Raw genomic sequence first — 14,263 nt, forward strand, 5'->3', positions numbered from 1 at the left:
AAAAGCTATCCAAACATAGCCAGAAAGTCAAGAAGCCCAAATCCAACAAGTGTAAAAATGTGTTGTTTGAGAAGGAATCTGTAGAATGTTTGCTCTGTGTTTCCCAGCTGCCCTTTTCCGTCGCCTTTTAATACCAATATCAGCAAAAGCCAAGTTATTTAGCTATATATCCCATGCCAAACACACAGCATATGGAGCAAGGACAATGCACTGAATTCTTGCATGGCTGAAGGACAAAAGAGAAGAAGAAATGCTTGTAAAAAATGCACAATACATGTCATACGCATAAAAGACAAAGCAACAGGTTCTCTTAGCAGGCAATCCACTTGTACTAACCTTTACCATGCACTGTTCATCAGCACTGGGTCAAGTGTAAGCTCCATATACTTACATATGGTTTATGACCTTTCTGTTCAATGCTGGAAATTGGCTGCCTGGGCGCTGGCACCACATCCTGGAAGTAATGGAAGAAGTCACATTCTCCCCCATATCTAAATGGTGCTGAATAAGCAAGGTGATAATTTTTCCATTTGCACCGATAGGAAGTACCAACTTGTGCAATGGCTAACTTTATCAAGGCATTGCCATACTGCACCACTCCACTTTCTTCTACTTATAATCTGATAATCCTGGAACACACCTGCTGGTGATACTGGAACACTGTCCTTCCTTCCCAATGCCTGAACCAAGAAGTTTTCCACACCCACCCATCAAATGTAACTGTGAGACAGCAAACCTAGAAAAGAAGGTTAGGGATTACCTGCACTTGTATTGTCCATCCAGCCACCAAGAAGAAAAGGCCTTAGTGTGAATCTGTCACCGAAAACAACTCACCAGGGGCAGAATTGCCGAAAGGTTACTAATTCCCCTAAAGAAGTCACTCTCTTGCAGATTAATCAACGATCACAGAAGAACCAATCACCAGGACTGCCTGTAGGCTTCCTGCAGTTGAGCCTTCCCCTTTGCTGTCTTACTACGAACAATGTAAAGAGTCAGCCATCTTGGTAGAAACAGGACTTGGTGGTGCCTCATGCCACATATGGCTGGTGGGGTAATCAGAAAGTAGCAGGATAGGTGGAGGACCCATTGGAATGAAGCAGAAGCAGGGAGATCCTTGCACTGTAGATCCTTAGGTGTACCATCCTCTCCAGCAAGGAAAACAGAGGGACAAGCAGTGACATCACCAAATCTCCTAGGGTTCGCAGTCTGAAGCCACAGTGCCCGGGACCTTACACTAAGGATTTAAAGCTACAGGGCTGCAGCAGTATGGTCTACACAAAGAAAACGCATTGCTATTAATCAGAACTAATTCAGGACAAAAGGTAAATCTTCTAGAATATTCCCTATTGGATAGCAAATCATCATTTAATTAGTTTGGGTCCATTGTAAGGTTGGGTTTACACTTTTCTGACACATCGCTGCTGTACTGAATTGTAAAATTGTTGAATTGTGTACATACATTCATATGCCCATCTTTTATGGGTCCCAGAGAAGTGGACTTTTATTCTGCTCACCACTGCAGATGAAGCAGAAATGAATAGTCTTGGTTCTCCAATTTAAACCAGCATTTCTGCTGCAACAGACACATACCCTATTCTTATCCCTGGCCAATAAATCATTTGGCAGTGTAATACCAAACATTCATTATTACTCCAGTTATATCTTAACCATTGAAACCCAGATGTCTAAAATGAATTAGTATTAGGTAATGAGATAATTTTTTTTCACAAATAAATATATACACATACACACCAACATATTCTCAAGCTCAAACTCCTATATTGTTTTTTTTAACACTAGAACTGTATCAAACAGTTACAGGATAGAAAAGAGACACACTGCCATCTACAGGCTGCAGCACACTCTGCAGGTTGAAACAACTGTTTTCCAAATTAATCCTTTAGCTTTCATGTGAACACTATGTAATTTATCACAGTAATGACATGATTCAGAAAACATTCTGATTGATTTCAAATTATTTGGGGGATGGGGGGGGCAGAAGTTGCCAATAACGAGATAATAAATTATGGAGCTTTATTGAACACAGTTACTGACAGGTCCACTAAGTGTGGAAAAATCTACATTTATTTTCACTCCTGTACAAGTTCTTTATACCTATAATTGAATGTGAAAACAAAAACATCCAATTAAAAAGGAAACTTGGCTGGGTACAGAAGCCAAATTCCCTGCAGCACATTGAATAAAGATGTTGTAAGTGTGAGCAGATTTCCTCTGAACGCCGGTGTCACACATGACACACAATACCCCCCCATCCTCTTCTTCTTCCGCACCCTCGTTAGTATTTTGCCCAGAGACATCTGCGCAAACAATAGCCGAACGTGTTAATGAGCGGCGTGACTCTTTTTGACACCCGCCACAAAAGCCTTTTTGTCTCTCTCTGCGTCCGTGAAACCCAACAAACTTTTCACCTATTTACAACCTGGAACGGCCAATGGGAACACTTATAGACTGCGTCAATTACCTACATAAAAAAGATGGCGTCTTCCTCAGCCTGCCAAGGCAGGAAGATATATTGGTCCCCCTGCAGAAGTTAAAGACTGCTGGGGGGGAGTTTTACAGGGCCAACGATCTGGAATCCTAAGTTCAGGTGTAGCGGATTTTAACAACTCGCTGTGTGCGCTGTCCATGGAATTTAATAGCCAAACCTAACTTGGAAGACCTCGGTAATTGAGGTTTAATAAGGACTTGTGAAGTCATTGGTGAATCCCAAAATTACTCATAGGGGTCTCCTAGATTGTAAGCTCTCCTGGGCAGGGTCCTCTCCTCCTCTTGTATCCATGTCTGTATCTGTCTGTCATTTGCAACCCCTATTTAATGTACAGCGCTGAGTAACATAAATACTGCTTAATATAAAATTTATTATTAGTAATATTAATAATAATAATAATAATATTAATAATAAATACTCAACATATTTGCAGCAGAGATGTGCAATTCTGAGGGGAAAATCTGCCCTCTGGTGGTAGAAATAGGTAACAGCAAGGCAAGTGCACTATCTGCATCATTACTGGGCAAATCCTGGTTGATCATTTCAAGTGCTTCAATATTGGTCCTGCAAATTCTAATTGCTGCCCTGGTGAAAGCACAACTCCGGCTTTATCTTGCATCTTGAAAAGCTGTACTGGCTCCTCATGCACTGAAATAGCTAACTCTGATTTCACTGCACACTGAGCTTCTCACATTGTGCATTAGAATCTGCAGCAAGTTTTGAAGACCCACTGATAACATCTAAAACAAGATATGGATGGGCAAAGATGTTTTAAGAGGCCAAGAAAGTAATGAAGATATGCATTTATCAGCTGCATTACATACACAGGGGTCTATTTATAAAGCAATGATCAGATATTCACTGAAAGATATACATATATATATATATATATATATATATATATATTTACACACACACACTCAGCCGTATTCTCCCCCCATCCTTTCAGCCATCTGTTCTCAGGTTATAAAGAACATTATAGAGCCAATTCTTGCTCTCGCTAAGACCCCGTCACCGGCGGTATTAGTTTCAGCCGTACCCATCCTGTTTTACAGGTTCACTTTTCATGGACGCCGGTTACGAGTCTCTTTAGGCCGTTACTTGCTTAACAATTACGCGATTTTACAACGTTTTTGGTAGCCAGGAAAGGTCCGGTTACGGGGAGATGGGGAATAGGAAAAGTGGAAGGAAAACTTTCTCAGATGATTTGATACACAATAAATTTCCCTGCGTAGACTTTTAACTAGACAAATGTTAATCTATGATTTAATGGCCTCTTTGAAACCATAAGATCGGGGGCTTCGTGTGCATTACCAATAGGGAGAGAAGAGCGAGGTACCAGCAGGGGGCACCATAAAACATAATAATGCAGCAGGGAAGGAATTCTGCAAGTCTCAGCTTATTATTAAATTATTATCAATATACAAGATTTATAAAGCGCCAACATATTACACAGCACTGTACAATAAAATAGGGGTTGCAAATGACAGACACTCCTGTTCTCCTCTTGTGTCACTGTCTGTCCTTTGCAACCCCTTTTTAATGTACAGCGCTGTGTAATATGTTAGCGCTATATGAAACCTCACAAATGTCTTTTCTTTTCCCAACAGGAAAAATTTGCATGGGTTTTAATGGTGCCAAATATCAACACTAACAACACAATTTATGTTAAAAAGCAATTTGTTGCAATTAATTAAACAATATTATAAAAACATATCACAAAACAATAAATACTTGCAAAATGCAAATAATGACAATTCAGTAATCACATAATTTGTAATAATACACAATAACTTTTACAGTCCTTAAGGCGTTTCACCAATAGGCTTCATCAGAAGGACAGAACGTTATTAGTACCGCATCTATTTGTTCAGATAGTGGTTGATGATTAGGTTGGTATTATGTCATTCAAGCATTGATGTTGGAAAGCAAGTTTATTTGTTTGAAATCCATAACACTGACTTTTTTTGTGCAGTTAAGAGTGATATGCCCCCATAGTGTTGTAGGTAATCTCTTTTATTGCATCGCAGTGTATACAATCAAATAAAATATCCCCTTTAGTAGAATTGTCTTTAGATTTAGAACAAAATAGAGCATGTTTTTGTTTTTTAGTTGTTAATTCTACTGGGGTCACTCTTCCACTGCTTCCTGTCTTTTGACAACCGAATTCTTACCACCGCACTAATATACTGTGATCTGTGGATATAATAATTATAGAAGGGGATTCCTAAAGATCTGAAAGTGATTTTAGGGGTTCCCCCATGTAAAAAAGGTTGAGAAAGACAGATTTAGTTACTTTAATGTAGGAGTACGGCACAGTAGAGATCAGAAGCCCCATTCACTTCAATTGAGTAACTGATCATCAAATTTAGAAATGGTGTATTAATATTATTATTATTAATATTAATAATAATAATAATAATAATAAACAGGATTTATATAGCCCCAACGTATTATGCAGCGCTGTACAATTAAATAGGTTTATCCATTCTATTTACCTCCGGAGTGCTTATTTTCATTCCTTTCAAATATTCCCTACTGATCTCCATTGTGGCCTGCGGTGCTCATCACTATAAATGGGCGAATGCCATCAATTATGTGCTAATCACGCTGAACCCCTTTTTATAAATGCAGCGGAAGGAACACAACCATCCGTCAATATTACTAATCACCTGTGCATTTATGAGCAATACTAAGGTGACAACACCCAGCATTGTCCCCCCGTACAGAAGTGTTTTAGGACCATAGAACATCTTACCTTCTATGTTATAGAAGAGAAGGAGAAGTGTTCTGTAGTCCTAGCACCTCCTCCATAGATACACACAGTGACAGGGTTTTGTCAGCTTAGGACAGGACGCGTGTTACTTGCAGGGTCACCAGGAGAAAGGAAACAAAGAAATCTTAGAAATAAAAAATCACGCAGCCACTGCATGTGGAACTAAAGTGCTACGTCCATACCTTGGGATTAGGCAGGGTTTTATTGAAAAAAAGGGACGAGTAATGTCCGTTCCTCAATAAGCATTCTTACCTGCCTGATCGTTCTGTAAATATAGTTGAGCTGCACATGTGTAGCTGCAATACCTGGCGCATTCTGGCTTCACTAGCGACTGCCAGAACCGACTGAGCTCCAGAGAGCCTGCAGGGGATTTATGTTATCCTGACCAATACAGATGGCCGAAGACCAAAACAAGGAAGAGAAAAAGGAAGATAGTGGTGCCTATGACAAAAGTGGGACAGATGAGCATGGAAAATGGTTTAGTTCTGCTTTAAAGACTGGAAAGCTGCAAAACATTACATTTTTATTTTTAGCTTTAATGCAATTTTGGTTTTTACAGTCCTATTGTGGGATACTTCCCCCACCTCCTAGATTGTAAGCTCTTCAAGGCAGGGTCCTCTACTGCTCCTGAGTCCCTGACTGTGTCTATCTATCATTTGCAACCCCTATTAAATATACAACACTGCATAATATGGGGGCGCTATATAAATACTGTTGTTTATTTTTATTATTATTATCATTATCATTATTATTATTATTATTATTATTATGAATTATAATTAAATGAAATAAGGGCAGTAGCCTATAATCAAGGAAAAAACACCATCACACACAGAGGTATAATATCTATGCTTGATAGAAATTTTTTTGACCACCTTTCATACCTCCATACAATGATCCATAGGTAGAGATGGAAACACCTGAGTGCCGGGTGTGCAGTCATTTTGAATCTCTCAGCACCACCTTGTGGCTTATGGCAAAATTGCAATTTAATATTTTACTATATTTTGTAAATAAATTCTGCTATTGGCATGCCATGCTTTAACTATTACTTTTGGTAATAATATGGCTAGCCAATTACCTGGGGCAAAAACAGGGAACAAACGGCTGGTATATTCTTTTGCTAGTAAACAATACAAATGTCTCTACACTGCAGTGAGGTCTGCAAGATGGTAATAAGGGAAATGGCAAACACTGATTATTCCAAGAGAATTCCTATTGTAACTTGCACCACATGCACACAGTTAGATGCTGCCTTAAGTGTAGGTCACTGATAAAAGAAATAGGTAGCTATTTCTTTATACCTTTTTGACCAGTAGAATTTACACAGTTGACTCAAGTAATGTTAATACTATCCAACCAGATCCTCTTATACCATTTCCAGTGCAATATAGAAAAAGGATAGGGAGAATTATGATTGTATCTGATTTAACAACCACTGTTTATGGAGGTTGACGTCCAGATATTAATGACAACCCGAGCTCACCTTCTGTGCACATAGCAGGTAGACAGGTGTGAGAGACGGGGAGGAGATGACCCCACACTCCAGTCCAAGACTGATGAGGATCTGTGTCAGTACTTCATGCCTCTGGGGGTTACTGAGCTTCAACAAGTCAAAGGTCACTTTATCATGTTCCATTAGAGACTCAGGAGACATTTCCAGCCTGACCTGTAAAACAAACAGTGTACGGAGCATCAGTGATACTGTACTAAGAATTGTTAGTTCCACCTAAATCCTAATACTTCTCTTTAATCTGGAGCTGACCCACAGATATTTTGGCTACTAGATATCACCAGTGTTTTGGGTTAAATGACAGTCAGGGTCATATACCCCATTTCCTCCAGTCCAGGCTGTCATAGACCCGCCTCCTGTAAAGATGTGACCACAACATTACACATCATGGATGCTCCAGCGACCAGGGCCACAGTATACTAGGTGTCTATACAATTAGAGCATTCCCATACTTTTCTAAACACCTCATTTAAATCAGACCTAAACTATTATTATTATTATCCAGTATTTATATAGCGCCATCATATTACACAGCGCTGTACAAAGTCCAAAGTCCTGCCACTAGCTGTCCCTCAAAGGGGCTCACAATCTTATGTCCCTACCATAGTCATATGTCTTTTAAGACAGTCTAAGGTCAATTTTTTGGGGAAAGCCAATTAACCTGTGTGTTTTTTTTGGGATGTGGGAGGAAACTGGTCTTCCTGGGGAAAAACCCACGTAAACACAGGGAGAACCTACAAAATCCATGCAGATGGAGTCGTGGCCAAGTTTCCAGCACTGCAAAGGCCAGAGCACTTACCACTGAGCCACCGTGCTTTAAATAAAAGGGTAGACAACCCTTTTAATCTTTTTTTTTTTTTTAATTTAACACCATTCCCAAAGCCCCACCCATTCTGAATAGGAGCACAAAGCATGCGCAGAAGGGGAGTTTTCCTACATTGAGGGACAAGAGATGCTGATCTCACACATTTTTTCTTTGTTTTACTCCTTACAGCAGCTACGTCCCCTGATCTCGCACCTGCACAGTGTGAGAATGGGTGACGTAGCCAAAAGATAGAGCAAGATGGCGTTGCCTGGCGTGGACAAAGGAGAATTTCAGTATGGAGCGAGACCTGATCGAGGACTTCTCGAGCACGATCGAGGGATCTGCTAAATTAAGTGTATGTTAATTTTTATTTAAAGTTTAGTTCCACTTTAACTTAAGGTCCAGCACTGACCATCTTATCTTTTCGATGGATTACCAGCTTGGTTGAACAGAATTACAACTTGACTGGTTATAAAACCTAATTTTTTTAAAGGGTTGGCCTACCCAAAACTGATATTTAAGATTTCAGTAGATGCTGGAGAATTAGACAACCTGACATTTTGTTACAACATTGGAGACTCCATTGGTGAGGCACTATTGGGTCTACACATCTCTTGCCTATACCGGGGGTTTCCATTCCCACCCCTAGATTTTCTTAATGTTACATTATGGTGAGTGCTACAGGATGTTCAGGTAAAACATGCAAAGGTGGGAGTAGTCAAGGCTACAAGCTAGATAGAAGTTGGGCAATATGGAAAATCAGACATTAGCTCAGCCCAATATCCCTCTATATCCAGATTATCACTTCTTGTGGCATTGACTCTTGTGCAGCTGGTAAATCTAAATGGAATGTTGTTGACTTCCTAAAAGTTTAACAGTCAGTGCACCCTGTTAACATTCATGCTGTGTCTGTTCATAAAGAGGTATCCACTGCCTGGTGTATGAAGCTGGCCCCCCTTATCGTAATAAAGGAATCAAAATAGATCTTAAAGCTTAACATATAAACTGGAAGAGCCAAAGGTGAAGAAATACCTGGCAAAGGATGGCTTCGCCGCCATTGTCTCCATATTCTTGACGCACCATCATCAAATCCTGGCTTTCATTGTTTAGGCGACCCCATTGATTGCTTTGATTACATGACTCTATGAAGCCCTCTTCATACACAAGCCCGCTCACCATAACATTGAGATGAATCTCGTTGCCACTGGGCCCATCAAAAACCAGATCTTGAACTGAGCCCAGAAGTTCAGATTTCTTCTTCAGCTCCACATTGCCAAATGTAAAAGTGGAGGCTAATCCCAGGATCTTCCCACCTTTCTCCAAATAGGAAATAAAAAGTTTATGAACATTGGCAGGTATTGGTTTTTCACCCACTAGAACCAAAAGCAAGCAATTGTCCACCCATGGGGCTGTGAGAGCCTGGTCCTCAGGGAGAGGGTACACAACATAGCGGCAAGCATCAAAGCATTGGAGAAGAACGGATTTTACTTGTTCAACCCGTTCTGGAGATGAAGGGTCACCATAGATGAGAACGTTGGGTGGTTTTCCACTGACATTGAGATTTGAGGTCTCCTTCGGATGACCCACATCAGATTGGTCCTCCAAGCTGGAGAAGTCATCAGGCAGGTCTGGAATGTTTTCTGCAGAGGCAAATTTGACCGATTCTATTGTGCAGTTCTCCAGTTCAAGGCACTCATGGCAGCTGGATAGGTGAAGATGAAGATGTTCACCACTAGCTTCTTCCTTCTGTCCCAGACCCGATCTTCTATTTAAATTGGGGTTTTCATTGCCATTATCAGAGTTCTCCATCTCGGTGCTTTCAGACACCCCCATGTCCTTTCCAACTGTCTTATCAGAAGTGAGATTCAGCTCAAGGGCAGCTTTTCTCTGAGCCAAAAATAAATTATTGTCTTGTGAGTCTTCTTTAGCAGCAGATGTCTTCCTTAAATGCACAGCTAAAGGATGAAAAAACCATTTATTACAGAGCAATAAAATACAAAAATGCAAACGCAGTTAACATTTATTCAAACCTATACCCTTTTTTTCTCCTTTTTTTATTTGTAAAGTTTTTAACTTAAGGGAGTAGAATAATATTAAAAGCAGACATTTGTTTGCCATCGTTGTCCCATGAATAGAATAAACATAATTTCCTGTCCCATAGGCAATAAAGGAAGTTAGAGAAATCTTTTTTAACAGCCATCTTGTTACCAGGCAGTGCTGCATATTTTGCAGAGGAATTCCCCTGGGCTTCCCCCTTCTGTATCTATCTGGCGGTGGCTAATGTTAGGAAATACAAGAAGGAGGACATCATTTGGAACTGATGTATCCAGAGTTTATGGTCTGAAGGCTACATCATTAGATAGCTTTTATGATATTTTGGATGAATATGGATGACAATGTGTGGTCTGATGAAGCAGACTAACCCGTGAAACGCGTCGCCACTATACTGGATAGTTGAGTCCAATTGTAATACTCTATGTTCAGGAGTTGGCCTTGAATAATTATGTACCTATTTAAAATATAACTTGATGGAAATGTTGTCATTGTTTGAAATGTATTATTAAATTCATGTTTTAAACATTTTAATATGGATTAGGTTTCTTAAACTACTTGTTTCTGTATGGGAAAAAGTTGTGATGAATGGAATTTAGTGGAAGTAGTGGGACCATGTATTATTAATACTAATTTATGAGTGTGTACAAGGGATAAGCATAAAAATCTTTATATCCCATACTTATCATTTACTCTATTGTAACCATTCCGCTTGTAGATATTAGTATGTGTCCTGCAGCCAATGAGCAGATTCGTTCCTGGTCATGATCCCTTCTTAAGCTAGGTACACACTTGAAATAAATATCGTTAGAAAACGAACGACTAACGATTATGCACGAATATTTTGAACGATCGTATTGTGCACAATTCTGTACATGTTGTAACAATACGGTTGTTCAAATATAATCCATCAATAGTGTACACGTGCTAGATACGATCGTTTCAAACAATAAATATTGCAAGTGTGTACGCAGTTTTACCATTGGTTGATAGTCTTATTTAAACCTCTCTAGTCCTAGGCGCAATTCGCTGGATCTTAGCTTGTTACCTGCTACTTGCTCAGCTTTTTTCTGCCCCTTTGACTTCTTGGATACCAACCCCGGCTTGACTGCGACCTAGATCTTTGTTCTTTTGTTGCTCTGACTTTGGCCTGTTCTGACAACTATTGCCTGCTACCTGCCCTGACTTCAGATCGTCTTGACCATTAATATTGCCTACCATCTGACCTGACCCTGCATCACCTCAACCACAATCTTTACCTTTTGTGTGTTTTGACCTCGGTTCTAGGTGCAAACTACTGCAGTCTCAAACTTGGCTAGGGGGCATTTACACCTGCTGCCGTTACCAAATCTACATGGTACTAGTTCACTGGCTGTCCCTACACAAAACCATCTGTTCCCTTTTCACCCCTATTTGGTATTTTCTTGGCACCAGCTAGAAGGGGTAGCCCTAATACATCTATATTGCCTCTATTCCTGTTCTTGTGACAACTCTAAATTCTGGCTTTCCCTTGGCTTTCTTTTCCTGTGGGTATGGGCACCAGCACAAATAGTGAGAGTGCATCTCCCCAGCAGACATTGGATTTCTTAGGAAAATCCTTTCTCTCTTTAAGCGTTTCTTATCTGTATTAGCACTCTGGCCTTTGCAGCGCTAGGTCCCAGGTTCGAATCTCGGCCAGGACACTATCTGCATGGAGTTTGTATGTTCTTCTTGTGTCTGTGTGGGTTTGCCCCGGGTGCTCCGGTTTCCTCCCACATTCTAAAAACATGTCGTTACGTTATTTGTGTTCCCCCCAAATTGACCTTAGACTGTGGTAATGACATATTACTATGGTAGGGACATTAGATTGTGACATGACTATGGACTATGTAAAGCACTGCCTAATATGTCAGCGCTATAATAATACTGGATAATAAAAATAAAAATCTGGATATCCTGCCACTTACAGCACTACCTGTTTTAGGCTAATGATACTAGGCCAATGCTAGTATACCTTACAACTAGAAGCAGCATCAGTTTCCATGTATGCTCTTTCGGTTGTGCTTTGAGTTGTTTATCAAGTCCATTGGAGACATGTGCAGACCAGCTGTGCAGCCAAAGGCCAACACAAGGAGCTTGAATCACATGCTGATAACACTAATGATACTTGCAAGCCAAATGCTTAGCAATGTCAGCCTGAAACAGAAAGTGCTATTGTTAGCAAGATAAAAAACATTGCATCATACTCACATAACTTGCTTGTGTAAATCCTCATCACGAGGCATGATGCCAAACACATAAACAGATAGAGGGTTTACATACACCTCCTTAATGGAAGCAATGCCCTGTCCTAACTTCTAAAACCCAGAAGATCCCAGAAGGCTTGATGTGTATTGATCCTTACTGCCTCATCACCAGTACCTGCACACTTCACATTAGAACACTATTACAATATAATGGAAGCTCATGAACTTAAGACAGGTCCACTTGACAATAGAATAGAAAAAAAAAACAATGTAACAGCTGTGATTACACCAACTTACCAGAAAACCTTCCAGGGCTTCATACAGTTCTTCATACTAAATATGGAGGAAAACGGTCCCAAAACACTTAATGCTTAATCATCTGATGGAAATATTTCTAGAGAAGTGGAATCCCGACTATAAGATTAACACACAAAGAGGAACTGTGCCTCTGTAAATGGAGCGCTTACACTAATTATAATCATCTGATTTCATGGCACTAAAATGAATCAGAGTTTTATGAAATCAAAAAAGCTGTGCTTTTTCAGATTCCAGCACAAGTCAGATCCGTCACAGATGAATTGTGATTGCTTGTTTTACATACCTGTTTTTGTCATGCATAGGGCAGAATTTTCCCCATGTCTCCCTCCACAGTTCTTCCGCCACTTACCATTCTGACCTGGTAGAAAAAAAAATACTCCAAAGCTGCTCTCTTCCCTCCTCCAATGACCTACTATTGACTTCCTCACTCAGAACCTCATCACATGCGCGGCTCTAAGGCTACACGTGCAATAATTATCTTTTGAAAACGAACGATCAACGATAATTCGCGATTATTTTGAATGATCGTATTGTGTACAATTCTGTACATGCTGTAACGATACGATCGTTCAAATAAAATTTAACAATTATGTACACACTAGATACGATCGTTGTTTGTAAAACGATCGTTGGAACGATGAAAGAAGTGAAATGTACAGGAGAAAGTGTATCACAGAACAATGCATGATCACTGAATAACCGTACACATAGATTACGAACGATCGTCACCCAATCAGATTCACAGGGACGGTCGTTGGCGAGATACCTCGTTCGTCGGCGCCGTTTAGCACTTTTTTTGTTAACAATTATCGAACGATCTTTCGTTGATCGTTCCTTTCCAACAATTATTGCACATGTGTATGCAGCCTAAGACTTTCCTAGAGTTGCCCCGACTCTCTGGAATGGTCTTCCTCATCCTATTCGGCTTGCTCCTACTCCTGTTCCTTCAAAAGTCCTCTTGTGTCACTGTCAGTATCGGTCGGTCATTTACTACCCCTGTTTAATGTACAGCGCTGCAGATTATGTTGCCACTATATAAATCCTGTTTATTAATAATGATAATAAAAATAATAATAATATTAATAATAAAGACAACCTGTCACCAATCTAAAAAACTGAAAGAATTGCAAAACGAGGAAGGAACCCATTCAAACACAACGAGAACACCCCGGCCCCGGATCCTGTCCTGGCACCGGATCCTGGAACCCTTATATAGAACACAGAAATAGGATATGGAGTGTCAAACCTGGTTCATTCATGTACATACACTACAAGTAGAGAATACAATTTTTCACGGACCATTCAGAAAGCAAAGTGAAAACTTACAGGTAATCTTCTGCGGTAGAAGACCATTGTCCATTTGCAAGCGATCTTCCATGAATGCTATTCCAAGCTCGCTGAAGTTATCAACGCTGGCTTCTGCCAGTAACCTGGAAGAGTCTCCATGACACAAAGCCAGAGGGAGACAATATTCAGACAGATTCTGAACCTGGAAAAAAGAAAAAAAGAGAGAATTCACTATACTCATTACAAGGCCTTGTTAACATTAACATTGTTTACTGATACATGTGGAGAATCATCTTATATTGTTACATGTCAAAATAATATTTCTTGTACAATTGCAAGCTGGGGTTTATTTACTAAGGAAGGATAGGATAGATACTTAATGAATTTTGTAAAACTGTGCTGACTGCAATCAACCAATCATGTGTGGAACAATTCCTTTCAAACTTTGAATGCAATGGAACCTTTATTGTGCCCTGCAAGCACACTAAAACACATTAAAGTACACTATTTTAAAACTAAGGAGTAATCTTTGAGATTCCTATAGGATGTAATATGTATACCCCAGGCATTGCTGTTGTGCACCAGTTATTCTCAGTTCCTTTTGTTGGTAACTGGTGATACTGGAAACGGTTCTTTAATTTCTCTTACACATTTATACATAATGTCTCATATACGGAAATTCTGAATTGAAAATGTTAGTATTAAAAGATTAAACACCCAAAGAGAGCATTTTTTTTCACACAAAGTTGTTATACTTGGTTTCCCTGTGCTAAAATTT

The 14,263-nt window shown here is 39.8% G+C and overlaps 1 protein-coding gene across 1 annotated transcript in view; it reads right to left on the minus strand.

Moving 5' to 3' along the window:
* The window catches only part of HLCS (holocarboxylase synthetase), a 94,134-nt gene extending 80,393 nt beyond the window's left edge, over nt 1-13,741 (minus strand). Inside the window, exons 1-3 of the mRNA XM_072398283.1 lie at nt 13,525-13,741; nt 8,636-9,558; nt 6,772-6,954 (exon numbers count right to left, since the gene is read on the minus strand). Coding sequence (XP_072254384.1) covers nt 6,772-6,954; nt 8,636-9,558; nt 13,525-13,726 — 1,308 coding nt within the window. The 5' untranslated portion in view covers nt 13,727-13,741. The remainder of the gene's footprint in view (nt 1-6,771; nt 6,955-8,635; nt 9,559-13,524) is intronic.
* Nucleotides 13,742-14,263: the final 522 nt, after the last annotated feature.

Source organism: Pyxicephalus adspersus, chromosome 1 (genome assembly GCF_032062135.1).
Source record: "Pyxicephalus adspersus chromosome 1, UCB_Pads_2.0, whole genome shotgun sequence".
NCBI classification, from domain to species: Eukaryota; Metazoa; Chordata; class Amphibia; order Anura; family Pyxicephalidae; genus Pyxicephalus; species Pyxicephalus adspersus.